General features: G+C 51.4%; 2 protein-coding genes and 1 non-coding gene across 3 annotated transcripts in view; 2 read left to right on the top strand and 1 right to left on the bottom strand.

The window, feature by feature from the left end:
- Nucleotides 1-1,124: 1,124 nt before the first annotated feature.
- Nucleotides 1,125-21,335, top strand: SDR42E2 (short chain dehydrogenase/reductase family 42E, member 2). Its single transcript, XM_047838509.1, has 12 exons — nucleotides 1,125-1,192; nucleotides 3,341-4,162; nucleotides 4,644-4,739; nucleotides 6,284-6,341; nucleotides 7,037-7,155; nucleotides 7,788-7,863; nucleotides 11,665-11,747; nucleotides 13,333-13,470; nucleotides 14,013-14,078; nucleotides 16,119-16,182; nucleotides 17,645-17,718; nucleotides 20,206-21,335. Exons 2-12 carry the CDS (start codon nucleotides 3,377-3,379, stop codon nucleotides 20,443-20,445), a joined length of 1,800 nt encoding a protein of 599 aa, XP_047694465.1. The 5' UTR covers nucleotides 1,125-1,192; nucleotides 3,341-3,376; the 3' UTR covers nucleotides 20,446-21,335.
- Nucleotides 21,336-26,200: 4,865 nt separating this feature from the next.
- Nucleotides 26,201-26,282, bottom strand: TRNAL-UAG (transfer RNA leucine (anticodon UAG)). The gene has a single exon. It is a non-coding gene; the product is annotated as a tRNA-Leu (tRNA).
- A 148-nt stretch (nucleotides 26,283-26,430) lies between these two features.
- EEF2K (eukaryotic elongation factor 2 kinase) overlaps nucleotides 26,431-27,686 on the top strand; it is a 71,430-nt gene continuing 70,174 nt past the window's right edge. Inside the window, exon 1 of the mRNA XM_047837753.1 lies at nucleotides 26,431-26,766. The gene's annotated coding sequence lies outside the window, so the exon portion shown is untranslated. The remainder of the gene's footprint in view (nucleotides 26,767-27,686) is intronic.

Below are 27,686 nucleotides of genomic sequence, written 5' to 3'. Positions count from 1 at the left end.
AGCCTTGTAGCTGCCCAAAGACACGTAGCAAGAAAGTGGCAAAGCCAAGATTTAACGCCAGGGCTGACTCCATGGCCTTCTCCCCCCACCAGGCTTTGAAGCCTCTTTTCATCTCTCTGAACCTGTTCCCCTGACTCTAAAATTGGGCCAAAACAGAGTTGTGAGGATTAAGCAAGTAAGATACCTTACCACCTGGCACCTGGCATGTTCTGCCTAAGATTTTCTTTTCTCTTTCCCACACCCACCTATGCCCACGGAGGAGGGTCCAACGGGCGAAGACTTTCCAGTAGCCTCTTCAGACCAAAGTAACCAGGTGTCGGTGGCATTTGGGGCTCAGAGTCGGCCCTCAGAAGCACCAGTTGCTGGGCACATGCCTTCCCCTCTGTCACTGCGCCTTGCAAATGGGTTTTCCAGGGATGGTGTGATCCAGCTGGTCCTCAGCGTAAGGGAAGGACCAGCACTGAAGAAGCACCCCTAAACGCGGAATGACCCCCCCAAGAACAGATGAACCCAGAAATGGGTGGAAGAATGCAAGGAAGGAAGGGGAAAGAGATGGGTGGACAGGAGGCAAGAAAGATACATGGAACCAATTAGATGGATGGAAGGCTGGATGGATAAGGTGGAAGGATGGAATGACGGACGGACGGATGGATGGATGGATAAGATGAATAGATGAGTGGACAAAAATAGCAAAAACAAAATTGTGTGGGAAGATGGATGAAGAGACAACGAGGTGGATGAAGAACAGGTGAGATGATGAACAGGTGGACGAGGAAGAAGGCAGGGAAGGCAGGAGGCATCCTGCACAGACAGGAACGTGTTGGGGAGCGGATGGATGGGTAAGGGGGTGAAGGAAGAAACACTGTTTCTTGGGGTTCCAGGACCACTTTGCGGCAGGACAGGCCAGCACGCAGGGCCTTTGCGTCCTTTCCCGACCAGCAGCTAAGCCCATTTCACCCCATCCCTGTTCGGCGGGCCTCAGTTTCCCCTCTGTGAGAGCCTGCACCGGGCTCCAGAGAAACGGGGGTGTTCCCACGCCGCGTGTGGGCGGGGCGGGAGGCGGGGCGCGGGGCGGGTCCCGGAGCCCAGCCCCGCCCCGCCCCAGGAGGCGCCCGCCCAGCAGCGCCCGGGCCTCACGCGGAGAAGGTGGGCTCAGCGCCGGGAGCACGTAGCGCCGCGGGAGCCCAGCCGGGTGAGCGCAGCCGGGCGCTGGCGGGAGCTGGGGGGTAGGGGTGCAGGTGGGGACGGCTGGGGACCCTGGGACGGGGGACGGGGCGGGGGGCCGATGACACGCCCGAGCTGCCGGGGCCGGGGCTGGGGGTGCTCTCGGAGGGGGGGGGGGGGCACCTGCTCCTGCCCGCCCCCGGGACGCGCTGAGGCCGGGGTGGGTCCCTGGCGCCCCTTCCCCAGTTGCTTTCACCAAACTCCACTTTGGGCCCCCAGGGACCTGGACCCAGGCCGACCCATTTACTGAGACTCCATCAAAGTTAGCGAATGTTCTCTGAGCCTCAGTTTTCATCGCTGGGTGATGGGAGCGGCATCCTGTACTGCACGGGACTGCCAGGAGAATTAAATGCCGCCCTGGCTGCGCTCAGCAGGTGCTTGGCCGCAACACTCCCAGATGCAGAACAGCTCCCGGTGGTTTCATGCAGTCAGCAGCTACTTACCACCTGCTTGGCGCCAGCCCTGTTCTAGGTGCTGGAGACGCTGCTGTGAACAAAGCCCTACTGGAGCATGTTTTCCAGTGGTTTGCCAAGGGCTCCGGCATCTGCGTTTTCACGATCACCTGGTGAGGTAGAGCAGCCAGGGTTATTTGGGTCCATTTTACAGCTGTAGATACTGAGGTACAGGGAGGTTGTAAGGAATTCGCCCAGTCTGTCTGTCTGTCTGTCTGTCTCTCTCTCTCTCTCTCTCTCTCTCTCACACACACACACACACACACACACCCATAGGATAGAAAGCTCCAGTCCCGGAGACCAGTCCCTAGGACTCCACTCTGGGGCTGCATCCCCACTGGGGAATTAAACTCATCCCCAGTGATGACTCAGATTTGGGATGTCTCCTCACTCTTAAACCCATGAGTGCCAGTGTTTATACAGCATGTGACTGTGTCCCTGACCTAGAACTTTGGAGAGCAGGGCAGTGATAAGGGGGAGACCAAAAGGTACAGCCCCTATATCTGTCAGGGCCCCTGCCCCTTGACACTCCCAGCAACAACCATGGGGCTCATCACTCAGTCACTCGGTTGTGCTCATTCTTTTTTTTTTTTTTTTATGTTTATTTTACTTATTTTGAGAGAGAGAGAGTGAGAGAGAGATAGAGCATGAGCAGGGGAGGGGCAGAGATAGAAGGAGAGAGCGAAGCCCAACGCTGGATTCGAACTCACCAACCATGAGATCATGACCTGAGTCGAAATCAAAAGTCAGGCTCTTAATCAACTGAGCCACCCAGGTGCCCTGTGCCCGTCCTTTTTTTTTTTTTTTTTTTTTTTATAGCCAGTAGGCATCATGCAGAGCAGAGACACCCGCCTCTGTATCCACAGGGCCTGGCAAACAGTTGACCCATGGTATATGGTCACTGCTGTTATTATGGTGACGATGATCATCCGGCCCCTGGTGCTGCCTTAGCCTCAGGTGGAGCAGGAGATGGGGGGGGGGGGGGATGAAGATGGTGATAGTGACTGAAGCTGGGTCACTTTAAGTCTGGAGTCAGGACGACAGGATCCTCAGTGCTGGACCCCGCGGTTCACCGACCTGACCCTGAAGCCAGCAGAGGGCTTGGGCAGACCTGTACTGCCAGCCACCTGCACTGCTGGGGCACCTGGGAGAACCAGGGGCTGCAGATTCAGGGTGGGGGTGGTGCAGCTCTTCCGTGCAGGTTCCCAAGCACAGAGCCCTTATAGACCCCATGGGGATTCCTCCTCCTCATCTCTTCCCTTTATTTCCCCTTCTCTCCTCTTCCTCCTCTTCCTTCTATCTCTTTCTCCAGGAAACCCTCCCCATCTTCCCAGTCAGAAGCAGTCACCTCCAGTCTGCTGGGGTTCCTCTGGGCATGATTTACTCTGCCTTCCTCTGGTACTGCATGGGAATGGGGATTTTAAGGAACTGGTAGAGAAGTGAGGAATGCTTGGTGTAAACCTCAGCCATGCAATGTGACTTTGGGCCTCAATTTCCCCAGCTGTAAAACACAAGGGAGGCAGCAACCACCTTGAAAGTTCTCAAAATTCTGAAAGGGACAGGTTCAAAGGGTCTCTAAGCACCCCCAGGAGTTCCCCTTAATCTGATAATCCACATGACTTAAGACAACTCTAGAATGTTCTTTCTTCTATTTTTCTCTGCAGGTGGACAGATGCTGGGTCTGCATGGCTCAGTAGAGAATGAAGCCCAACCCAGCAGGCTCCTCCCCAGAGGCCTGCAGAGCTGCAGGCCAGGGCGAGAAGAGCTGCCCTGTCTGCCGGGCCTGGGGAGGAGTCTCAGGCCTGCGGTCTGAGTCAGGGCCTGGCCCGGGGCCTGGTGCAGTTTCAGGTCCTACTACTGTTCTGGGGCCTGGGCCAGGGCCTGGAGCTGTGTCAGGACCTGGGCCGGGGCCTGGTGTGGTTCTAGAACCTGGACCAGGGCTTAGTGCTGTGACCAGACCTGGACCAGGGCCTGGTGTGGTTCTAGAACCTGGACCAGGGCCTGGTGCTATTTCAGGACCCAGACCAGTGCATGGTGCTGTGTCCCTACCTGCACCAGAGTCTGGTGCTGTTCCGGGACCTGGACCAGGGTCTGGTGCTGTATCCAGACCTAGGCCGGAGCCTGGTGCTGCTTCAGGACCTAAGCCAGGTCTGGAGCCTGGGTCAGGAGCTAGGTCAGTACCCGGCCCAGTACCTAGGCCAGGAGCTGCACCGTTACCTGGGCCAGGGGTAGAGCCTGGGCCCAGACGGGGTTCTGGAATTGGGCCCAAACCCAGTGAGCCAGAGACAGCCCCAACACTAGCACCACAGCAGAAGAGTCAGGCCACACCCATGCAGGCCCCTAGGCAGAAGGTTCTGGTGACTGGAGGAGGAGGCTACCTGGGCTTTAGCCTGGGTTCTAGCCTGGCCAAGAGTGGCACTTCTGTCATCCTGCTCGACCTCCGCCGACCACAGTGGGAGCTTTCCCCGGGGACCGAGTTCATCCAGGTGCGGTGATGAGCATCTTGGGGACTGGTGGGGGGGCCCAGGGTGCTGGTGGAGGTCTGGGGACAGTGTCTGATGTGAAACCCGTGGTGTGATATTGAAGAGAACAGGCTCTTGGAATCAGACTATTTAAACTCTGGCATTTCCCAGCTGGGCAACCATGGCCACAAGTCTCCACATGTCTGAGCCTCCGTGTCCCCATCCATAGAAAGCAGGATTCACGAGGGTCTTCTGGGGAGGCCATGAGACTGTGCACGTAAAACACCGAGCACAGCCCCTGTGAATTGGCTTGATAAATGGAGCCGCCGATGATGATGAAGATGATGATGCCCCGTAGAATCATACGCTAAATCCTGCCCCACAGCCTCTCCCACGGTGCTCGGCCTGGGTCAGGGGACCAGCTCTGGGAGCTGGTAAGGAGCAGGGTTGGTATCTCTGCCTTGGCCCAAACCTCCTGGCCCCATCTCTTCCTTCTGTGTTTCAGGCCGATGTCCGAGATGAAGAAGCCCTGTATCGTGCCTTCGAAGGGGTGGACTGCGTCTTCCACGTGGCATCCTATGGGATGTCCGGTGTTGAGAAGGTGAGCACCCCAACATACAATACCTGGAGTTAGAGCGGGGTTCAGATCCGGGCTCTGTGCACCCCCAACTTTACGTGCCCTTCACCTAATCCAGGAAGGACTCAGACTATACCCAGCCTGCATTTTGCATCCATGGGACCACATGCCAGTTCTGCCACTTTCTCGCTGTGTGACCCAGGGCGAGTTAACTTAACCTCTCTGAGCCTCTGTTTCCTCCTCCGTACTAGTACTTACAGTGGGCTGGTAGCCATCAAAACAGACACCCTTTGACTCAGAAATCACACTGTGTGTATATTTGCAGCATTGTTTTAAATAAGAAAAACAGGAAGTAAAGTAAATGCCCATCAGTTAAGGACTATTTAAATAAATTGTAAAGTCTCCCCACATTGAAATTCTATGCAGCCATTCAACAGAATGAAGTAACTCAATATGTGTTGATAACGGAACAATTTCCAAGGTGCAAAAACAGTGTTTGATATCCTCCTGTTTGTATAAAAAAGAAGCTAGGATATTCACACGTGTGTATGTGCTGATATGAATAAGTATAGATTATGTCTAGAAATACACCGGCCTGTAATAGGAACAGTGGTTGCCTCTGCGGGGGGTGGGAGGAAGGCTGGGAGTCAGGAATGGGAAGGACATTTCCTTTTCACTATATACCCTTGTTACTGTTTGAGTGATTTTTTTAAATGTTTATTTATTTTTTTTTGAGAGAGAGAACACGCACACATGTGCATGTGGAAGTAGGAGAAGGGCAGAGACAGCAAGAGAGAGAGAGAGAGACAGAGACAGAGACAGAGAGAGAGAGACAGTCCCAAGCAGGCCCTGCACTGTCAGCACAGAGCCCAACATGGGCCTTGAACTCACAACCCTGAGATCAAGACCTGAACTGACATCAAGAACCAGACACTCAAGCAACTAACTGAGCCACCCAGGCACCCCTGTTTGAGATATTTTTAACCATGTGATTGTATTATCTATTTAAAAGCAACTGCAATGAGGATAAATATAGTTTAAAAATCAAGACAGAACCCATCTCCTAGTCTGGTCGGAAGGATTAAGTAAGATGCACAGGCTTCGCCCTTTCCCGGGCACACGAGCAGCTCTCTCTCTGTAGACAAGGTGTTTTTATTTTTCACACCCCAACCTCGCGAGGGCATGGACAGTATTACTCTTGTCTGTCTTATAGATAAGGAAACTGAGACTCCCATCGTGAGGAAATGACCCAAACATTTTGAGCCCCTTTTCTGGGTCAAACACTGTACCAAGTCCTCCCATAGGGTGCATTTCATCCTGCTGACCACCCAGAGGGGAGGTGATGAGATAGCTGAGGGCCAGGCAGAGGTGGGGGGCGCTCAGGGGGATGCTGACAGAGCTGGGCACTGGTACCCAGGGCTCCTGCACCTCCTGTGGGCCTCCCAGATCCCTGCTTCTGAGCTGGACATTCTGTAGGCCCTGTCCTGCCCGACCCTAAGCCCAGCCTTATGGCCTCAGCGACGAGGCATGACAGCACCATGACTTCCCACCTCCGTCTTGTCTTTTAGCTGCAAAAAGAGCAGATTGAGTCTATAAATGTTGGAGGCACCAAACTAGTAATCAATGGTAGGCACTCCGAGCTCAGTGTGACCTGCTGTGTGTTTCCTGCTTCTCTCCCCTCTCCTGCCACAGGCCCGGCCCTGGGGACAGGGTAGGGGGACACAGGTGGGACCCTCCTCCCCTGCCCCCACCCACCCCAGTGTAGGGCCTGTGGGCAGCACATCCTTCCTAAACTGCAGACCTGCCCAGGCCCCTGCATGGGACAGGTCAGTGTGGCCACAGCATGTCTGGGGACACGGGCAGTGGAGTTTACATTTCAGGGATCAAAAGTTAGAAAAGTTGCTGAAGCACCAAAATAGAAGACCCACTTATGGGGGCTCTGGGCATGTCTGCCTTGTCCTGCATCCGGTCTTTTCTCTGATTCCAGAGTGTCTCTTTCCTATGTCCCCATCAATTGAAACTTTCTTCTGACTTGCCCCCAGCAAGGTAGCTCAGGGGCCACAGCCATACTGAGAAGGAGGAGTGAGCCAGCCTGGCTCCCAGGGCCCCACGGAGCCCGGACTTGACCCACACCCCTTCCCTCCTGAGCAGCTCTGTATTCTGGGAGGGGCCCAGGGGCCAGGATGTGTGGCGAAGACTGGGTGGAGGTCAGTGGATTCTCCCAGGGAGGTCCCAGTGGGCACCTCCTCCTCCAGCTTCTACTCATCTTGGCCGTGTGTGTGTGTGTGTGTGTGTGTGTGTGTGTGCCGTTGTCACTGCAGTTTGCGTCCGTCGGCGAGTTCCAAGGCTCATCTACACCAGCACCGTCAATGTCGTGTTCGGCGGGAAGCCCATAGAACAGGGTGATGAGGACTCTGTGCCATATTTCCCACTGGAGAAGGTACCTGGCTTCCAGGAGAGGTGGGCAGGACCACTGGGCCTGGGATCCACAGCCCGAAGGGTAGGGATGCATGGAAACCAGGGTCAGCTCACAACTCAGGCTGAGTCCCATGAAGAAGGGGTCCCCAAAACCGGGTAGAACAAGCCTCCTATTTTAGGGGTTCTGAAATCAGACAGACTTGGCCTTGAGCCAGCCAGGCCACTCTCTACCTGTGGGGCCTTGTGCAAGTCACTTTGAGCCACTGTTTCTTCATCTGGGCGTGAAAACACCACCCCGGTGGGGTGTGGAGAGCAGGCAGCGAGTTGATGCGTGTGAAATGCCATGAACACCTGGAGGACTGCATGGAAATAGTTCATCCAGTGCACACGCAGCATCTGCATCCCGGGGCTCACGCTGGGGGCCAGCAAGACCCGCCCCGAGTGAAGGAGCTCTGGTCGTTGTTACTGCTCTGAACTCTGCTCCCATGGCTCCTACCCCAAGGGAAAAGAAGGGCGCTGGCCATTTCCCAGGGGGAGCCCCCAGAATCCAGCCTCTATGTAGTCTGAAGCAGGGAGGGCAGCCCTGGGCCCAGGGGGGCTGGGCAGTGCCGCTGACCCCTACCTGGTGGTGCTCTTCTCCTTGTCCTCTGGCAGCATATGGACCACTACTCACGAACCAAAGCCATCGCTGACCAGTTGACCCTCATGGCCAATGGCACACCTCTCCCAGGTAAGTGTCGTGGGGCCCTACTCAGGGCAAATACACATGCCTCCCGCTGCCTCCCCCCAGAATATATGTGCGAGTCTAGCTTTCAGCTTCTATGTTTCTGAGGTTCACCTTCCTTCCAAAGGACAGTTCCCCAGGGCCTCTGTCATTCATCATTCCACAAATTCTGAGCACCTGCTATGTGCCCAAACCCCATCAGGGACATAGTCTGGAGAAAGTCACGTCCAGTCTCTGCCCTCAAGTTGCTCACATCTTGGGTGGGGGAAGAGACAGATAAGAGTGGATCTTTCTTCTGCCACATAGGAGTAGATCTAGTTTAAGGATGTTTTTTACTTTTTAAAAAAATTTTTTAATGTTTATTTATTTTTTGAGAGAGAGAGACAGTGCACAAGTGGTGGGAGGGGGGGCAGAGAGAGGGAGACACAGGATCCGAAGCAGGCTCCAGGCTCTGAGCTGTCAGCACAGAGCCTGACGAGGGCTTGAACCCACAAACCGTGAGATCATAACCTGAGCCAAAGTCGGATGCTTAACCGACTGAGCCACCCAGGTGTCCCTTACATGCTAATTTTATATGCAAAGGTCTCAGTAATTCTTTACAGCATCCATATGAGCTAAGAATCCTAAGGATCCCCTGCTTTCCAAACTCAGGAGCCAGATAGATTTAGATATATCCCTTGCTCTTCAAGTGATCACTTTCTGCTTTCTGAAATTCAGAAACTAAAAAAGAATCAGAAAACTTGGTTTCTCTTACTACCTTAAGCATCTAAACTCAGGAGCCAAGGAGATTTGGAGAGTGAGGGCTGGTTGCAATTATAATCCCCAGATTTACAGGGGAGGAGGCTAAGGCTGAGAGCTGAACTGACTTAGCTAAGGTCACCTGGCTATTAGGTGGCAGAGGTGGGATTTGAACACCCCACCCCTACTCCAGGGGGCGTCTAACACCAGAGCCTGGAGCTGAACCATCATGCTTCACTGCAGCCACAGCTGGGCAGGCCACTGAGCACAGGCTCTTTTCCCTAAAATCCTCCCACTCCATCCTGGCACCCTGGGCCTGTCAGGCCTTGACCCCTGATCCCAGTGGGAACATACATCCGGCTGTGTTTTCCCAGGGGGTTGACCCTGTGCGGTTGAACTCTCTTTTCTGCCTGGAGCCTTCCATGGCTGGACCAGCAGCCTGCAAACCAGACACTTAATCCTTTGGACAAGAATTATTTATACGAGCATCCCCAGCTCTTCGTGGTCGGGAGTCATGGATACCCTGGGCCCTGCCCCTCCGTGACGTGGCTGCCCGGTGCCCCACCAGTCAATGTCAGCTGCAACCTGACCTCTCCGCCGCTCCCCTGACCATGCCCAGGTGACCCAGAGTTTAAAATTAGCTGCAGTCTGCTTACAGAAAAGCTCACCTGATACCTGCCTTCCAGGAGTCCAACCATGGTCACGCTGGGTGATTTCCAGTCCCTGCTAACACAAGCTGGTCCCTGAGACTCTGCCTGTAACCTGGCAAGGAGAGCCCTGGTCCCTGAAGCAGAGCCCTGAGAGTGCAGATCTCAGCTCAGTGTGATGGGACAAATGACCACAAACTTGGTGGCTTAAAACTGAAAGGTCTTCTCTTGTGGTTTACAGCCAGATGTTGGAGATCAGTGTGGCTTGGGCTGCACTTCCTGTAGGAGGCTCTATGGGAGAATCATTTCCCAGCTTATGGCCCCACTCATTCCTTGCGGTTCATGTGTCTCTTCTCTGTGAGTCCCTTATAAGGGATACTTGACATTGGATTTGGGGCTCACCAGCATAATCCAGGATGATCTCATTTTGAGAGCCTTAATTGTATCTGCAAAGGCCCTCGTTCAAATAAGGTCATATCCACATGTTCCGGGATGTGGGCATATCTTTTCTGGGGCTACCATTCAGTCCGCGGCACTGGCCTCATTGTAAAGTGAGGATATCGGTGGAGAGGCAGTCAGGGTGTTTGGCTATGACCCAGGACACTGGCCCTGGCAAAGTTTGAGAAGAAAAGGAACTTACTACGGAAGGATGTGGGATAGCTTCTGGAAAATATATTTGTAGAAAAATGATCACCAGAGCTTGCAAATAGGACAGGGTTGGGGCAGCTCCGGGGACCTGGGTGGCAGGAGCTGGTGACCAGTCTCTTCAGGGTGAACCCACTCTGAGGATTTTAGAGCCCGGTGTCAGTGATACCGAGAGTCACATTCCTGGGTGAGAACATGTCACTGGCCCAGCTTGGGTCCCGTGGCCACCACCTCAGAGGAGAGTGACACATCTGGTGCATCTAGACTGATGGTCCCCTAAGACCTTGTGCAGAGGGGGAGGGACCCCCAAAGGAAGGTGGGCTTCTGGTCCCAGAGGACAAGGTACACTGGGGCTTCCCAAACTGGGGTGCGGTCCCTTGGGGAACCTGAGCCTCAGGAGAGTAGGAACATCTTCCAGAAGGTTCCATCTCCAGGGGTTGGGATTGAAAGTCAAATAATTTACAAATAAGTAATTAAAAAAATTTTTTTTAATCTTAAATAGATTATGAGATAAACTGAAATTTTTGTAGGGTTTCTTAAGACTTGACAGACATATGTCTGTGGCAGCCTCCAGGCTGTACCCCCAGACTTCTCCAGAGGAGACTCGCTTACTGCTTCCATCAATGTGGGGAGACCCGTGCCAGAGAAGTTGAGGGACTCTGGACCAAGCTCCCTGTTGGTCTGGGGGACTCTGCTGGCACAGAGCAGTGAGAGTGAGGGGGACAGCCTCCAGGCTCTTGTGCTGATGGCTCCAGTCTCTTCCCTTCTCCACTGATTGCCTGAAAAGTACAATCGCTACCACTACTTACAAAGCACCCATTTTCCAAGGAGACCAAGGCTGCACGAGCAGAAACACAGAGTCCGTTTGTAGCATCAGAACCTGGGCTTTGGTCCCCCATCTCATCTCTACTGGGCTGAGCTGTGTGCCCTTAGGCAAATCGCGTCCCTTCTCTGAGGCTTGGTTCTTTGATCCAGAAGCAGGGATAGTAACAGTTCTCACCTCATAGGGTTGCCTTGAAGGAAAAAACCCTGGGGGCACCTGGGTGGCTCAGTTGGTTAATCCTCAGACTTCATCACAGTTTATGGGTTCGGGCCCCGCATCAGGCCCTGAGCTGATAACTCAGAGCCTGGAGCCTGCTTCAGACTCTGTGTCTCCTTTTCTCTCTGCCCCTCTCCCACTCACACTGTCTCTCTCTGTCTCTCAAAAATAAATAAATAGACATTAAAAAAAAAAAAACCTGGCTTACCAGAGCACCAGGCACATAGTAGGCTCTCCCTGAGAGCCACCAGAGTCCTTATCTAGCTGATGATCAGAAAAAGGAAAGAGCTACAGCTTTTGGCACAAAGGAGTGAGGGTCTCTCTGTGCATCTGTAAAATGGGCACAGTAGGACTCTCAGGGGAGCCAAAGGAGATTATGTCTGCCAAGTGCTGACTGAACTGTCATGGGCCACGTACATATCTGCATCTCAGTCTTACCTCTGTTACTGGCCCGTGAGCATCATGAGGGCAGGGACCATTTCTTGGTCACCCTTGGGTTCTCCACAGCATCCATCCCAGGGCCCAGTGCAAGGGGGAGAGGTTGGGGAACCCCTCAACGCTGTTTGTTAAATGACTGACTGATGGACTGAGAATAAGTAATTCAATGAGGAAAGCCCAAGGGGTTGTCTTCCCTGCCGACCTATCCAGGTAAGGACCGGGAGATGTGGACAGCATGTCTGTGTCTCTCCCTGCTGGTCCACCCCTCCCCAGGCCCTGACCTCCCTCCCTGTGTCCTAGGAGGAGGCACTCTGCGGACGTGTGTGCTCCGGCCCCCGGGGATCTATGGCCCTGAAGAGCAGAGACACCTGCCCCGTGTGGCGGTATGTCAACCCAGGCCTGTGCGCAAGGCACAGGAGGAGTCTGGCTGATGTGTGCATGGATGGGGCTCTTCCAGTCTACAGTCACTGTGTCAGTCTTGGGGCAATGTCCTGAGCCTGGGACTCTTAGTTCTGGGAGATGTCCCTACCCCTATCAGACCCACGAGGAACAAAGGTCTCAGTGTGTGCCAGCCAAGGTTAGGCACAGGTTGGAGAGACACGGAGCTATGACCCCAAAGAGGCAGAGGGAGCCTACTGTCCCTACTCAGATGTGGGCTCAAAGATGGCCAGATGGCTCATCTCGTGCTGCCATATAGAAAGCCTCTCTCCAGAGAAAGCCAGGTGCCAGCAGTATAGCTATGAGGGACTGGAGGCCCTGTCCTCACATTTCTCACAGCCACGTCAGGGAGATGGATGCCACAGTCACAGTCAGTGTGGTAAGGGCTATGTGGAGGAAAGAAGGAGAATGTGGGAGCACAGCAGAGACGACCTGGTAGGGGCAGTCCAGGAGGACTTCCTGGAGGTAGTGATGCCTATGCTGTTTGGAAAGAGAAGACAGAATTAACCAAAGAAATGGGGTGGTAGAGAGAAGGTGGTCCAAATAGAGCAGCCAGCTTGGGTACAAACCTGGAAATTAGAAAGATCACTATTCCAGGCTTTGGGACAGATCAGTGAACAAAGCAGACAATGATTCTTATCCTTGTGGGGCTTATATTTTCACAGGAGGAGATGGATAATACGCATGATAAATGATAAAGAGTGTTCGAAGGTGCCGGGTACGATGGAGAAAGAGGACGGGGGAGCAAGGTGTGGGAGCTGGGTGCACAGGCAGCCAGGGAGTCTCATCAAGCAGGGGACAGGGGAACCTTGAGGCTTCTTCACCTTGAAGGAGCTGGCAGGGTGCACCACATGAGTGTTTAGGGGAGGACCTTCCAGGCAGGAGCAGGCCCCAAGATGGGAGCCTGCTGCACATTCCAGGAGGAGGCCGTGTGGCAGGAGCTTGGTGCACAAGGGAGTTAGTAGGAGATGAAGTCCGAGAATAGCTGGGACCAGGTCAGAAGGGTCTCCTGAGCCGTTGTCAGGACTTTGGCCTTCAACTTGGCAGTGGGCATCTGAAAGACTCTGAGCAGGGAGACATAGGATCTGACTTCAAATTCAGAAGGATCCCCCTGGCTGTGTGGAGAACAGCAGCAAGGACCATGGGTGGAAGCCGAAGCGGCTAGGAAGCTATTTCGGTGTCCAGGTATAGAAGCCGGGCAGCGGTCACAGCCACGAGAAGTGGTTGGATTCTGGCAGATTCTAATAGTTGAGTCCAGTTGGTTTGCAGGTGGCTTGGATGTGGATTGGAGAGAAGGGAAGGCCAGCGGAGGCTCCAGGGTTTCAGCCTGAGCCACAGAGTGCTCTCTAGTAAGATGTGGGGGGCCTGGGGGGGATGGTGAACAGGAGCTAGAAGGTCAAGCGCACGCTCCAGGACATGGAGGCGTCAGGACCTAGGTCTGGCCTGGAGCTAGAAATTTGGGAGCCATCATCATATAAATGGTATTCAAAGCCACTCCAGACTTGGGTTTGTGTTTATCACCCTCTCCAGAGCCACATCAAGAAGAGACTATTCATGTTCCGATTTGGGGACCGCAGGACACAGATGAACTGGGTCCACGTGCGCAATCTGGTGCAGGCACACGTGTTGGCAGCCGAGGCCCTCACCATGGCCAAGGGCTATGTAGCTGTGAGTCTCCTGCCATGCTGTCCCCACCTCCCCCTAGCAGACGGTAGGTGGGGTGCCCCATCCCTAGGGGGTTCCTGGCTCACACACATTTCTCCCCAACTCAAGATGGCCGGTGGGACTGTGGGCCCAGGGAAGCTGGGGGGGGGGGGGTGTCTTTATAGGGCATCGCTAACTCCTTGCAGTAACCCTGTGATGTAGGTGTTGTGGATCCTGAACTAATGGTAACCAAATGCTAAGCATTTTACCTATGCTGTCACATTTACTCTTCACAATAGCCCAAGAGGGAGATCCCATTATTTTCGTCCCATTTAGGTACAGAGAGGTTAAGTGACTCTGCCGAGGTCACACAGCTTTTCAGTGTGGCAGTCTCAGAATTCAAAGGGAATTACCCAGGTCTGTCCCCAGGGTTAGACAATGGCCATGACTCCTCAATGGCTGCTCGGGAGAACTGGGGAGTCAGGGCAGCTGCTAGCCATCTGAAAGGGTGGGGTCAGGCGGTGGGCAGATGCCTGACTGTCCCCCTCCCTGTGTGTCCCTCTCAGAGTGGCCAGGCGTACTATATCAATGACGGGGAGAGTGTCAACCTCTTCGAGTGGATGGCCCCACTGGTAGGTGCCCAGATGTCCACCTGCCTCCACCCCAAGTGAGAATTAAAGGATTCTGCACATCTCCTCTCCTTGTCATCCTTTCCTACTTCCGGAAAATCGGAAGATTTCACATTGAAAAACAGCTCTAGCAATAGTGTCCACTGGGCAACATTGGAACTGGCTGGAGCTGGGTTGTGGCTGCCCCTTTGGGGGACCATGTACTCCCCTGGTTTGCCTTAGCCTCTCCCAGTCTGATTCTTGATTTTTTTTGTTTTTAAATGTTTAAAAATTATTTTATGAGAGAGAGCACGGGAGAGGGGCAGAGAGAGAGAGAGAGAGAGAGAGAGAGAGAGAGAGAGAAAGAATCCCAGGCAGTCTCCATACTCAGCATGGAGCCTGAAGTGGAATTCAATCCCATGACCCTGGGATCATGACCTGAGCCCAAACCAAGAGTTGGATGCTTAACCGACTGAGACACCCAGGTGCCCCCTAATTTTTTTTAAGTTTATTTATTTATTTTGATAGAGAGAGAGGGAGAAAAATCCCAAGCAGTCTTAGGGGCAGAGAGAGAGAGGGAGAGAGAGAACCCCAAGCTGGTTCCATGTTGTCAGCGTGGAGCCCAATGTGGGGCTCAATCTCATGAACCAAACCATAAGATCATGACCTGAGTCATGTAGGTCTGAAATCAAGACTCAGACGCTCAACTGACTGAACCACTCAGCTGCTCCCTGATTCCTGATTTATGTCGACTTGCCCTGTGGAAGTTTGCTCATGATGCCCCCACACTATGTGATGAAGCTGTGTAAGGGGTAAGTGGAAGGTAGACTGAAGTCGAAGGAAGCTGTTAGCCCTGGGGCTTCCTGTGCTGCAGCCCCTCCGAGAACCCTGGCCTCCACACCCAGCACCCTGCAGACTCCTTCTTGGGGCCAGGCCTGGCTGGAAGAGGTCAACCAGAACCCCTCTGCTGGAGGATCCATCTGTGGGGCATGCAGACATGTCCATGTCAACAGCTTTATTGAGCATATACTGTTCGATTCATCTATTTAAAGCACATAATTCACTGGTTTTTAGTATATTTAGAGTTGTGCAACCATCACCCCAAAGCCCTACACAGCCATGAGTCTACTCTCTGTTTCTATAGATTTGCCTATTCTGGACATTTCGTATAGATGGAATCGTACAGTATGTGAACTTTTGTGTTAGGCTTCTTTCATTTAGCATCATGGGTTCAAAGTTCATGTGTAGCCTGCATCATATCAGTATTCATTCTTTTTTTACTGCCAAAAAATATTCTATTCCAGGGATAGACCACATTTTGTTTATCCATCCATCAGTTGATAGAAGTTGGGCTTTCTTGACTTTGGGGCTATTATGAATAAGATTGTATATGTTTTTTGTGGACGCACGTTTTCATTTCCCTTGGGTGTTTACCTAGGAGTGGAATTGTTGGATCATATGGTATCTCTGTTTAACCTTTTGAGGAACTGCCAGGCTGTTTTCCAAAGTGGCTGCACCATTTTACATTTCCAAAACCAGTGTAACCGGGTTCCATTCCTCCATATCTTTGCTAACACTTGTTATTGCCATTTTTTTGGGTTTTTTTTTTGTTTTTTCTTGTGACCCAGACAGTTTTTATACAAGTGAAGACTTCATCTTGTGCCAGCCTATCTCTTCATGCATCTCCTACCACCCTCCACACACATGCCGGATTTTTTTATTATTATTCCTTAATAGCAGAAAAGTCAATTCTAGAAAAATTAGGTTTTACGTTAAGTGCCTTGGAATGTCTTTGGGTGTAGGCAGATGGAAATAATAACTAAATGATGTGAATGATCCCAGGTTAAAAACCTACCCATGCATCCATGCCCTGCTTGATTTTTCTAGATCAAAGCTTTCCATTTCAAGACTGGCACAGGGTTGGGGCTGGCTGCTGGGTTTGCCCTCTTGGGTGGGCAGGCAGAGGGCCGGGTGGTACCTCTACAGAGGGCAAAGGGAATATGTAGCCTTTCCACACCAGCCCCTGAAAGACCATTTCTCATCTCAGGCCATGTTTCCTTGCAGTTTGAGAAGCTAGGGTACAGCCAGCCCTGGATCCAGGTGCCCACTTCCTGGGTTTACCTAACAGGTAAGGGAAGGGGTGTGTGTATTACAAGCCCTCCATGTACCAGGTGCACATGCATCACCTTATTTCAAGCCCAGGGCCAGGACTAGGTGGAGACGAGTGAGGCACTGAGGGCACAAAATCTAAGGAGACCGTCACTCTCAGCGGTCAGGTGCTCCAAGCCCGATCTGCATTTGCCTGGCAACCTCCTTGCCATAGTCCTGACCCTGAATAAACCCTATCCTACTTTCTAGGTGGGTATGATTGGACCCAAGTAAAGATGAGGCCCCTGGGCCCTGAGAGGTTAATGACCTGCTCATGGAGCCACGGTGAGAAAGCGGGAGAGGCAGGTTCACACCCGGGCTTGGCTGACTTCAAAACCCACACCCAGTCCTCTGGCCCGTCTTGGAAGGCATCACGGTGAGAAAGCGGGAGAGGCAGGTTCACACCCGGGCTTGGCTGACTTCAAAACCCACACCCAGTCCTCTGGCCCGTCTTGGAAGGCATCACGCCAGTCAGGGGGACAGGGGGCCCTGGGGCTGAAGAGAAGTCTGCCTCGGAGCAGGTGGAGCTTCCTCCGCACCCTGAAGCTCAGTCTCTACTCTCATCCGCACCCCCCATTATCACCTCTGCGGGCCTCCTTCCAGCCGGAATGCAGACATCAGGCATGGAGTGGTCAGCCCGAGGGGGACAAGTGATCCTCATGACACGAAGAGCTGCGTTCCTGGAAAATCTTAGCTAGATCTGTTGTATTTTAAATGCATTGGGGTGCTTGACATTTAAAGCAGGGATTTACAAACTTATGCCCACTAGGCCACACGTGGGGTGACTTCTCACGCACAGCGTTGCCACAATGATTGACACTCTTTGACCCCCCAGCTGGGGAAAGAGCAGCTACAGGTTCTGGCAGTTATATAGGATTGTATAGTGTTCCTAGCGAGCTAACTATAACCCCCTAGTTCTTAACTCTGGCTGCGCATTAGAATCACCTGGGAGCTTATAAAACATAAAAATGCCTCAGCCGCATCCCAGACCAATTACATCAGCATCAGCAAGAGCAAGGGGGTGGGGGAAGCATGAGCATTTTTAAAAGTGGTCCGGTTGAGAACCACGGTTGCAACTTCTTTCTCTCCTACTCAAGAGACCACATTGGAATAGAAGTGAGGGGGGGAAGGAGACATGATTTGAGATAACTCTGAATCTGCTCTGATTTGTTTCCAAATGTCAGTCCCTTAATATTAATAACAACGTACTTGTGACACATTTCACAGCCAAACAAGCCCCCACCCCCACCCCCCCCACCCCCCCACCCCCGCACGAGCTGACAACTGCTGATCTAAAGGAACCCAGGGACAGGAGAATTTTGCAAAATGAATAATGCCCCCTAGCAAAGCAAATAATGCCCCCAACTCATTTGTCCCCGAGGGTCTCCCCAGAGCTTGCAGAGCAAGGCCCCCTGGTCACTGGCCCTTCTCTCCCCCCACAGCTGCGGTGATGGAGTACGTGCACCTGGCCTTGAGGCCCATCTGCAGCGTCCAACCACTGCTCACCCGGAGCGAGGTAGGTGGGCTGCTGGGGCGGGGGGGGGGGGGGGGGGGGGGGGAAGTGCCCTGCACCACAGCCCCACCGCCAGCACCCCTCACCCGTTGGACACCATAACTGGATCCTTGTCTGAGGTCTCAGAACCTTCCTTGTGGGCCCAAATCTAGTGCTAGCTTTTTACAATCATCCCAGCCTCTGGGCTTTTGCTTAGGCTGTGCTTTCTTGGTCTGAAATGTGATTAGCTCTGAGCCTGTCCCTCATCCCTGTCATTCATTCATAAGCAGCTTATCTTCGCTGCCAGACCGGAAGCTCCCAAAGACAGGTTCTGTGACATTCACATTTCTGAATATGCCAACACTCCCCACCAGTGCCACCGACACTCGAGACACATGCACACAGAACCTGGTGGTTCTAGGTTCACGGTTCACGCTTACTGAATAATAAGTATACAAGTGCCTACTGTGTACAGAATACTATTCCCAAATGATGATGCAGATTTCTCTTTGTACATACAGTTTAAAAGAGAGGATGTTTTAATGCAGGTTGTAAATAGTAGTGTTTGGCATTACTTGCAAAATCCTTCCAGTTCACTCTGCATTTGATTCTCTCTGATGTCCTGCTAAGTTAGGAAGGGCAAGAGATTATGATGGTGTTTTATAAGAAACTGAACACTGGAGAAGTTAGTGCTTGTCCAAGGTCACACACTTTGGGAATTGACTTCATACTCCAAGCTCAGTGCTGTTTAACTCAGACGATAGGGAATGGGCCACAGCAAGAAGCACTTCCCTGTGGTTTCTCCTTTGAACTATCCAGACTAGCAGAGGAAAGAGAATAATGACAATAGTGGCCATCTACTGAGTGGTGATGATATGCCAGGTGTTGTGCTTTATATCATTTAGTTTTCAATGCTACTTGAAATTGTAGATTGTTACCTTCATTTACAGAGGAAATGAGACACACAGGGGTGAAAAAACCTGCCCATGAACATGCACTTAAGAAGCAGAGCTGGCATTTGAACCCAGACCAGACCTAAATGATTACAAGCTCAAAGCGAATCAGGAATCACATTAATGTAAATTAGTTACCAAGTCGCTGCTGAATTGCGGAAGGGACTTAGCTCCCCTGCTTCTTGTTTCACTTGTAAGTTTCCTTGTTCAGCTAAGGGGCAAAGGATCCCTACTTAGCGAAGGAAGTTTCTGGGCACTATGGCTCTGGCGCCCTCTGCTGGTCAAACTGTGACATACCCAACCAGCTAGTTACAGTCCGATTCATTCAACATTTTTTGAGCCCCTAATGTGTGCCAGGAACTGTGCGGAGTAACTAAGGCAAGACACAGCCCTTACCTCGAATACCTCACAGTCCAAAGGGGAAGACAACCGGGAAACCTAACACAGTATAAGGCCTATACTGAAGGAAATTATTAGGAACTTCAGAGCACACAGAAGGGGCACCTGAGCTAGGTCTGAGGCAGTTAGGGAGACTTCCCAAAGTAAGGTAACATCTAAGCCTGAGATCTGAGAGCACTGTGTCCAGGACCTTGCTGATCTAGTTCCCAGCTGTATCCCCCAAAGCCTTGAACTTACTACCTGGGGCAAAAAGGAACAAGACTGGCCTCTCCCCTCTCCCACAAGTATCCAAGACCAGCAGCTTGGCCAGAGGGGCTGTTTCAGTGCCATGGGAGAATCAAGCCATTCTCTCAGACCCCCTCCAAGTGTCCGGCTGAGGAACAACAGAGGAAGACATGAGGTGGGAGGGCATCCTCTCTCTGGTCCCAGCACAGCCAGGAAGTGCCGGGCCTGGAATGCGGCTCCCCTGTGAGTCTAGGCAAGTCATCTAACCTCTGTAAAGAGGAGACAGTGTTAGTGCCACCTCAGGGAATTAAATAAGATAAGGCCTAGAAAGGATTTAGCCCAGACCAGGCACAGGGCCTGTTCAGTTATTCATAACTGTCAGTACTGCCCTTGAAGCCTATGGGGCCCCAGGCAGCCCAGAAGCTGGAGAGAATCATGTCTTCATAATTGAATTCCTCTCTTAGGGAAGTTTAACCAGGGAGGGTGTGAAGGCTGTGTCCTGGGGCTGTAGCCAGAGAAGCCTAGCGTGTTTCCTGGGGACATTTCCGGAGAGCAGCGCCCGGGGCCCGGGCAGGGCGGTCAGCTTCTTTTAGAACATAGCCAAGAATCTGCTGACTCCCAGCCCTGTGCTAGGCCGCTAGCCCGGGAAGGGACGTGCAGAGGTGGGACCGTCATTTTGGGGGGACTGAGAAGTTCAGTAGGGTGGGGGAGATGCAGAAAACGCCTCCTGGAAGTCTCGCTCTCGAGGAAAATGGGAGAAGGGAGAAAGGAAATCTTCCCTGAGGAGGTGCGAGACGCAGCACATGGGATCTGATGTGCGAAGGAAGGGAAACCCCTGCCCTCTCTTCCCTGTGGGTAACACAAGTTGGAATGTGTTTCCCACCCTCATGGGCCCGCCACTCTGCTACCCTCCCCCCCCCCCCCCCCCCCGTAGGTGCGCAGCGTGGCCGTGACGCACACCTTCCAGATCGCCAAGGCCCGCGCCCAGCTTGGCTACGCGCCAGACAAGTTCCGCTTCGCCGACGTCGTCGAGGAATACGTGAGGTCTACGAGCCGGCGGTCCCGCGGCTCCACCGCGCGAACACTCCTACGGTTGCTGCTCGGGCTGCTGCTGCTGCTCGGGCTGCTCGCCCTGGCCCTACATCTCGTAGGCCTGCAGCCATCCAATGTCTGACCTGCGCCACTGGCCACTGCCTCCTCTTACCCAGCTTCACCTTCTGGGCTTGGACCCGCCCCCGAACCACTGCCCCGGCCACACCCCGCCCCCTGGGCTTGGGCCCAGCCCCTGGGTCTTGACTCCGTCCCTGCCCTGCCCCCCGCAGGCTTGGGCACGCCTCTGCTCCTCCTCTTGAGGCACGGCCCCGCCCTGGCCCCGCCCTCTGGGTTGCCCAGGCTTCATGCCTGGCCTGGCGGGGTTACCGAGGAGGTAGCCGTAAGGCCTCCTCCGCCTTCTAGGCTTTCTCCCTCTGCTCTGCCCAGACCTAGCCCGACCCCGGATTCTCCCCTGCTTTGGTTCCGCCCTGTTTCTGGCCCTACCGGTAGGATTGAGCCTTCCCCTTGGTTTCTCCTTCCGGGACTGGCCTTGCTCCTCCTTCTGGATCCGGTCCCTCCCCTCTCCTGCTTGTAATTCTGCGTAGCCCCGCCCTCTCCCTCTGGCTCCACCCCCTCCCCAGCCACGCCTCCTAGGTGAGCGCTTAGGGCCTGGCCGGAGTCATCTCTAGCGGCTAAGTGCTGGCGGGGGTGGCATTTGCAGCTGTTGCCTCTCTAGAGACGTTGGACCGTCCTCACTGCCCAAGCTCCTTTCTGTTTGTCCTGAGACAGTCTTGGGATCTTGGAATAGACCGATTCTAGGAGAATTGCTTTTGATCTGCTACCTTGATGTTTTGGTTTCACTCAGTCATGCACTTCTCCCTATGTGATGATAGCCAGGGTTGGAGGGACACCGGAGACCCAGGCTTCTGCCTAGCCAGACCTGGCCTTTTGGGTTTCCAGTTTATGAGTCTGGGGCTGATAATAAGCACAGGCTTCTGTGTCAGAAAAGATCTAAAACAAAACAAAACTTTTTAAGGTGGTCAAAAGATACAAACTTCCAGTTATAAAATAAATAAGTTATGGTGATATAATGGTTACTATGGTTAATAATACTATATTATATATGTGAAGGTTGTTAAGAGAGTAGATCTTCAAAGTTTTCACCACAAGGAACACAGGGTGGCTTGGTTGATTAAGTGTCTCACTCTTGATTTCAGTTCAGGTCAAGATCTCGCGGTTTGTGAGTTTGAGCACCATGTTGGGCTCTATGCTGATAATACGGAGCTTGCTTGGGATTCTCTCTCTCTCTCTGCCCCTACCCTGCTCACTCTATCGCTCTCTCTTTCAAAACAAACAAACAAACAAAAAACTTAAAGTTTTTATCACAAGAAAAAATTATAACTATATGTGGTGACAGATGTTAACTGGATATTGTGCTCACTTCACAGTATATACATATATCAAATCATGTTGTACACCTGAAGCTAATATTCTATGTAAATTATATCCCCAAAAATAATTTTTTAAAGAATTGGACCTTTTGAAAAAGTACCAATATAATTGTAATGGGAAGAATTAGAACTTGTTTTGGTCATACTTTATAATTTGGTATTTCTTCCATATATGTATTTTTAATGTTTTTAATTCTTATTTATTTTTGAGAGAGGGAGAGAGAGACAGAGCATGAGAAGGGGAGGGGGAGAGAGAGAGGGAGACGCAGAATCCAAAGCAGGCTCCAGGCTCTGAGCTGTCAGCACAGAGCCCGACGTGGGCTAGAACTCAGGAACTGTGACATCATGACCTGAGCTGAAGTTGGATGCTTAACCAACTGAGCCACCCAGGTGCCCCTATTTCTTCCATATATTAATAAGGGAGCAGTGGTGATCACCAGAATCTTTAATGTTTAAACTCACAAAACTTCGTAATCCAGCCTTGCTCTCCACAGAAACAGTGCCCCCTTCCACATTGTCTTGGTATTGATTGTATCAAGATATCAGTGTTTAAATATATCCATGTATATATCATAATGTGTACAAGTGGAACTGGCCCATCAAACAATGGATCCTGGCAGAGAAGAAAACGATCACAAGCCTAACAAAAGTTGTGGTGGAGGGGAACGAATGTATTAGAGCCAACATGACCATCCCCAGTGTATCCCTCTCTGCTGAACAATTAAGAAAGTTTGTGAAGCAGTTAAAAATTGTATGCTCCTCTTTGATAGGTTGAACTACTTGTGTGCATATAATTTTTCAAAGCTCAGTAATAATCCTTTATGTCTGTTTTGATGCTTGACAGTTTGAAAGGGCTTTCATCTGTATGCCCTTATTTAATTCTTTTCTTTTCATTTTTTTTTTTTGATGTTATTTTTGAGGGAGACAGAGACAGAATGCGAGTGGGTTGGGGCAGAGAGAGAGGGAGGCACAGAATCCAAAGTAGGATCCAGGCTCTGAGCTGTCAGCACAGAGCCCAACGCGGGGCTCCAACTCACAAGCTGTGAGCTCATGACCTGAGCCAAAGTCAGGCTCCACCGACTGAGCCACCCAGGCATCCCTGTATGCTCTTATTTAATTCTTAGGGCTACCCTTACAGTAGGTTTTATCATTCCCATTTTACAGATGAGGAACCTGGGGGTGTGTCTAACTAAAAAGGGTGGGGGTTACTCCTCTGCAGCTCAAGTAATTTGGAGGCGCTGTCCAAGGCCCACTGGCCCAACGCTCCTCATGGTTATTTCTGCTCTTCTGCACCTCAGCCATCTCACGGCTTAGTTTGAGCTCTGGTATCTACCTCAGGCCATTTGGGGCTGGCAGCCCTTGGGCTCCCTTTCTTCTCAGTAACACATTTGCATCTAAACTCACCTCCTTCTTCTTTGACTTTCCTCTATCAATCCTGAGAAATCTGTTCCCAGGGCCAGGAAAACAGACTTTCACTGTTCGCGTAATCTTCTACACCTTTTGTCTACTGCCAAAACTCAGCTTTCAGAAAACAAAAGGAAAATCAATTCCTTTGTTCTCTCCATTTCTCTAAGTCATCTGTTTCCTGAGGCTCTGAACATCTACACCCTGGGCCTGGGGGCTGTGTGGGTCACTATGCCAAGAAAGCTTCCCTCCTTTCGTGTTTTTACCCAAAGGAAAAGGAAGTAGCACCTGCACCCAACAGACAGAGTTCCTGTGAGGATTTTAGAGGCAGCTCAGATAACCAGCCCTCCATGCATGAGGTTCTGAGAGAGGTAGGAGGGCCTAGCTTACTTGGAAACACTGAGCAAAAGCAACATGAATGCAGAAAATAGAGCTGGCAGTGTGAGCAGCCAATCAGAATGGATCATCAAAGGTAAATCCATGAGCTTTCCACTGTCAGTGCTGAAACTATACCCTGAAGGGGAGCCTGGGTGGCTCAGTTGGTTAGGCATTTATCTGACTCTTGATTTGGGCTCAGGTCACGGTCTCACATTTTGTGAGTTCGAACCCCACATCAGGCTCTGCACTGTGCAGAGCCTGCTTGGGATTCTCTCTCCTCTCTCTCTCTGCCCCTCCCAAGCACGCTGTCTCTCTCTCCCTCAAAATAAATAAACTTAAAAAAAAAATCATCGGTGAAACTATTCCCTGTTGTAGATGCAAGGCCAGGTGTCTAAAATATCCCCCAGTTTCAGGGTGTCTGGCTGACTCAGTGGAAAGAGCATGATCTCAGGGACCTGAGTTCCAGCCCCATGTTGGCTGTAGGGTTTACTAAAAAACAAAAATTATCCTCCAGTCTCTCTCATCTGAAAAATATCCTCACTTAACTCCCCATTTCCTCTCTCACTAGTGCTCCTATGGCTTTCCTCCTCAAAATCAAATTTTGTGTTCAGTTGTCCACACATATGTTTCTGTTTCTTCTCTTCAACTCATTCAATATGTCTTTAATCAGGGTCAATGACCTTGTCCATAAATCATAAGTCCAATGGATATTTTTTAGTCTTTATCTTGCCAAGCCTCTTAGCAGTGTTCAACATGGTTGGCTACTTCCTGTTTGCAATACTCTTTTTGGCTTATGTGACACCACACCTGTTTTCCACCTATGTCTCTGACCAGTCCTTCTTTGTCTCCTCTCTTCTGTCCCCCATTTTTAAAAAATGTTTTATTATTTATTTTTGAGAGAGAGACAGAGTGTGAGCGGGAGAGGGGCAGAGAGAGAAGGAGACACAGAATCTGAAGCAGGCTCCAGGCTCCAAGCTGTCAGCACAGAGCCCGACGCGGGACTCAAACTCACGGACCGCAAGATCATGACCTGAGCCAAACTCGGTGCTTAACTGACTGAGGCGCCCAGGCACCCCTCCTACTGCCCTCTATTTAAGATGACGTTCCTCAGGACTCTGTCTTGGCCCCTCTACTGCCCCTGTGCACTCTTCCTGAGCAAATACGTCTATTCCACTGCCTCCCAAGTCTGCATCATTTGTTTAGAGTGTTCTCTTGACCTCCAGACTTCTATGTCCAACCTCCTCCTCAAGCCCATGTCCCACATCTCACGCTCATTGTGAATCAAGCTGAAAGGATCTTCACACAAATTCCTCTTCATCCTATATTCCCTCCGAGGGAAAGAAGAGGCACCACCAGAGCCACCATCCAGTGGCTCAAGTCCAAAACCTGGTCATCACTTTGACACGTCCTTCTTCTTCATCCCTTCTTCAGTGACTCTGGTCAGACTCACTTCCAAAACATCTCTCTGTCCTACACACTGTCACAACCATGCTGCAAGCCACTCTCCTTTCTCCTAGACAACTGAAGTAGGCTTTGAATGGAACCTCCCGTTCCTGCTGCCAGAAGGAACTTTCTAAACCGAAAATTGGAACATGCCACCCTCCATCTTAAAACCTTTTGATGATTTCTCACTGCCCTCAGGACCAAGTTCAGGGCCTTAGCCTAGCATTCATGACCCTGCTTGCCTAACACTCAGCCTCATCTCTTGCCATTAGTCCCTGCCGCTCTCTGCTCAGCTGCCCTGAATTGCCTTCAAAGCATCTCAAACTCACCAGGCTCTTGATTGCCACCAGGATTTTCCACAGTCTGATTCCTCTTCCTGAGCTCCTCTCTCCCAGCTTCACATACCTAATCTCTCAATTTCAAGTCCCAGGGAAATGACACATCCTAGGTTGACCCTGAGCCAGGTGAGCATGTTGTGCCCTGCGTAACACTCCGCACAGGTGTAATTAATGAAATTACCACAGCTGGAAAGCTGATGAGAAGCTTACCTGCCTGTGTGCTCTGTAGCCTCAAGACGAACTTGGTTTCTTGCACATAGTAGGCCCTTCATAGTTATTGAATAAACAAGCAAACAAACAAACAAACAAGGGGCCCCTGAACCAAGCGTGAAGGCCAAATAGGGGGTGGATCAATGAAGCTGGAACTTCAAGGTTGATACCACACGTGGGGCAGGCCCCGTGAAATCTCAACCTTTCCACAGGGTCACCTGACACCTTTTCTACCAACAGAGGTTTGTGGAGTCAGCCGGAGCTCTCCATAGGATACAGAGCGTGCAGGGAAAGGAACCTCCCAACTCAGGTCATAATTAAAATCACCCCCACCTAACCTTTGTCCTTAAGGGGTAAAGCGGCCTGCTCACTCTGGCCGCCCCTGGAAGCATTAGAGATGTAGGCAGTCTGTTGGGAACTATTAAAGTTATTTCAGATGCTTTCCCCTTGGACATAAGGAGACGCTTCTGTTTTTGTTTTTCAGATAGCAGGATTGGTGGGTTTGTGTACTGGGCTAGGGAAAGGCAGTGCCTGGGCTGCAGTTTCTTGCTTTTCCCGCTTGCTCTCCATTTCATTTGTAAAAACAGAGTCATAAAGGAGAAAAGAGGAAGAGGGATTAGGAGATGGTAAACAAATTGAAGGGTTCAAGAAAAAGTGAGACCATGAAGGGGTGTGGCAGCGGTGGGATTCGAACCCACGCCATCGAAATGACTGGAGCCTAAATCCAGCGCCTTAGACCACTCGGCCACGCTACCGCCCGTCGCAGGGCTTTCCGCTGAGACTATATTAGTCTAATGACGTATGTCTCACACTCTGTGACCCCGCCCTCTTAGATTTGCGCATGCCCAATAGCAACCTGGATTCTCCTGCGTCTGTGAAGGTATCTTGATCTGTGGCTTCTTTCGGGGCTTTGGAATCACAGTATTTATATGATTGACAGCAATAACTATGGTCAGAATGCCACATTTAAAGGGAAAGAAGAGTTCCTGAGTGTTAAACATGAATATTCAGTCCTCACGTGTGTGCATTCGATTTGCCGTGTGCGTCGTATACTGTCTACGGCCACCAGGGGACGGTGCCGCGCTGCCGCTTCCTCCCTTGCTGGGCTGGGGGGTCCCGCGCGGAACCCTGCTATGCACAGAAGCCGGCCCGGTCCCCATCCTGCGGACTCCCCAGCCCTATTCCACGTCATCTCTGCAATCCCAGGTGGCCCCATGGCCTGGTCCCTGCCATTGCGAGGTAAGAATCACCGGTCTAGGTGAATGTCGTTACAATGTCAATGAATATTGTTACAGATTATTTGTATATTGGTCTCCCTCAATCATAATTCTTGGCTACATCTTAGAGAGGGAGAAACTGACTCGCAGAGAGACAAAGTAACTTGTTTCAGCTGCCCCAGGTAGAGCCAGTATTCTCCAGCCTCCCAAGACCCCAGTGTCTTCTATGCAGGCTCTTTCAGTGTTTTTTTGTTTTTAATGCAATAAGTACAGATCAAATACATAATACATAAGTACATAGCAAACTTCCATTTCCTGTCATCCGTAATTAGTTAACGTTTTGTGTATTTGCTTCAAATATTCTTAAATAAAAAATAAACTGAACTAAGCTGTAAGTAAGATTCAAGTCTCCTTTGATATCTGCAAGTTCGATCCCCCTTCCTCCTTGCTCAGGAGTCTCAGATGCTTTTAGTTAGTCCACTTTTTTCGAATTTTACCTACACATAGGCTTCTCCATTTCCTTGCATATTTAAGGAAAATAACAAAACTACAGTAAAGCTTGACAGGTGGGTGTGGTAAGCTGAATAATTCCTCCACCCACCAAAGACGTCCACATCCAAATCCCCAGAACCTGTGAGTATGTTACTTTATGGGACAAAAGGGACTTTGTTGGTGTGATTAAATTAAGGATCTTCAGGTAGGGAGACTGTTCTGGATTATCCACATGGGCCCAAGGTAATCACAAGGGTCTTTAGAAGAGAGACGTAGGAATTAGAGCAGGAGACGTGCAGACAGAAGGAGGTCCCAGTGATACAGCCGCAAGCCGAGGAATGAACTAGAAGCTGTTAAATGTAAGCACACGGATTCTCTCCTGCAGCTTATGAAAAGGAACACAAGTGCCTGACACCTTGGTTTTTGGACTTCTAAATTCTGGACTAAATT

This window comes from Prionailurus viverrinus, chromosome E3 (genome assembly GCF_022837055.1).
Source record: "Prionailurus viverrinus isolate Anna chromosome E3, UM_Priviv_1.0, whole genome shotgun sequence".
NCBI classification, from domain to species: Eukaryota; Metazoa; Chordata; class Mammalia; order Carnivora; family Felidae; genus Prionailurus; species Prionailurus viverrinus.
This window is presented reverse-complemented; position numbering and strand designations above follow the sequence as displayed.

Coding starts and splice junctions, on each gene's coding strand:
- SDR42E2 (XM_047838509.1), top strand. CDS start 3,377: ATGAAGCCCAACCCAGCAGGCTCCTCCCCAGAGGCCTGCAGAGCTGCA. Junction 4,740..6,283: donor GGATGTCCGGTGTTGAGAAG/GTGAGCACCCCA, acceptor CTTGTCTTTTAG/CTGCAAAAAGAGCAGATTGA. Junction 13,471..14,012: donor TGGCCAAGGGCTATGTAGCT/GTGAGTCTCCTG, acceptor TGTCCCTCTCAG/AGTGGCCAGGCGTACTATAT.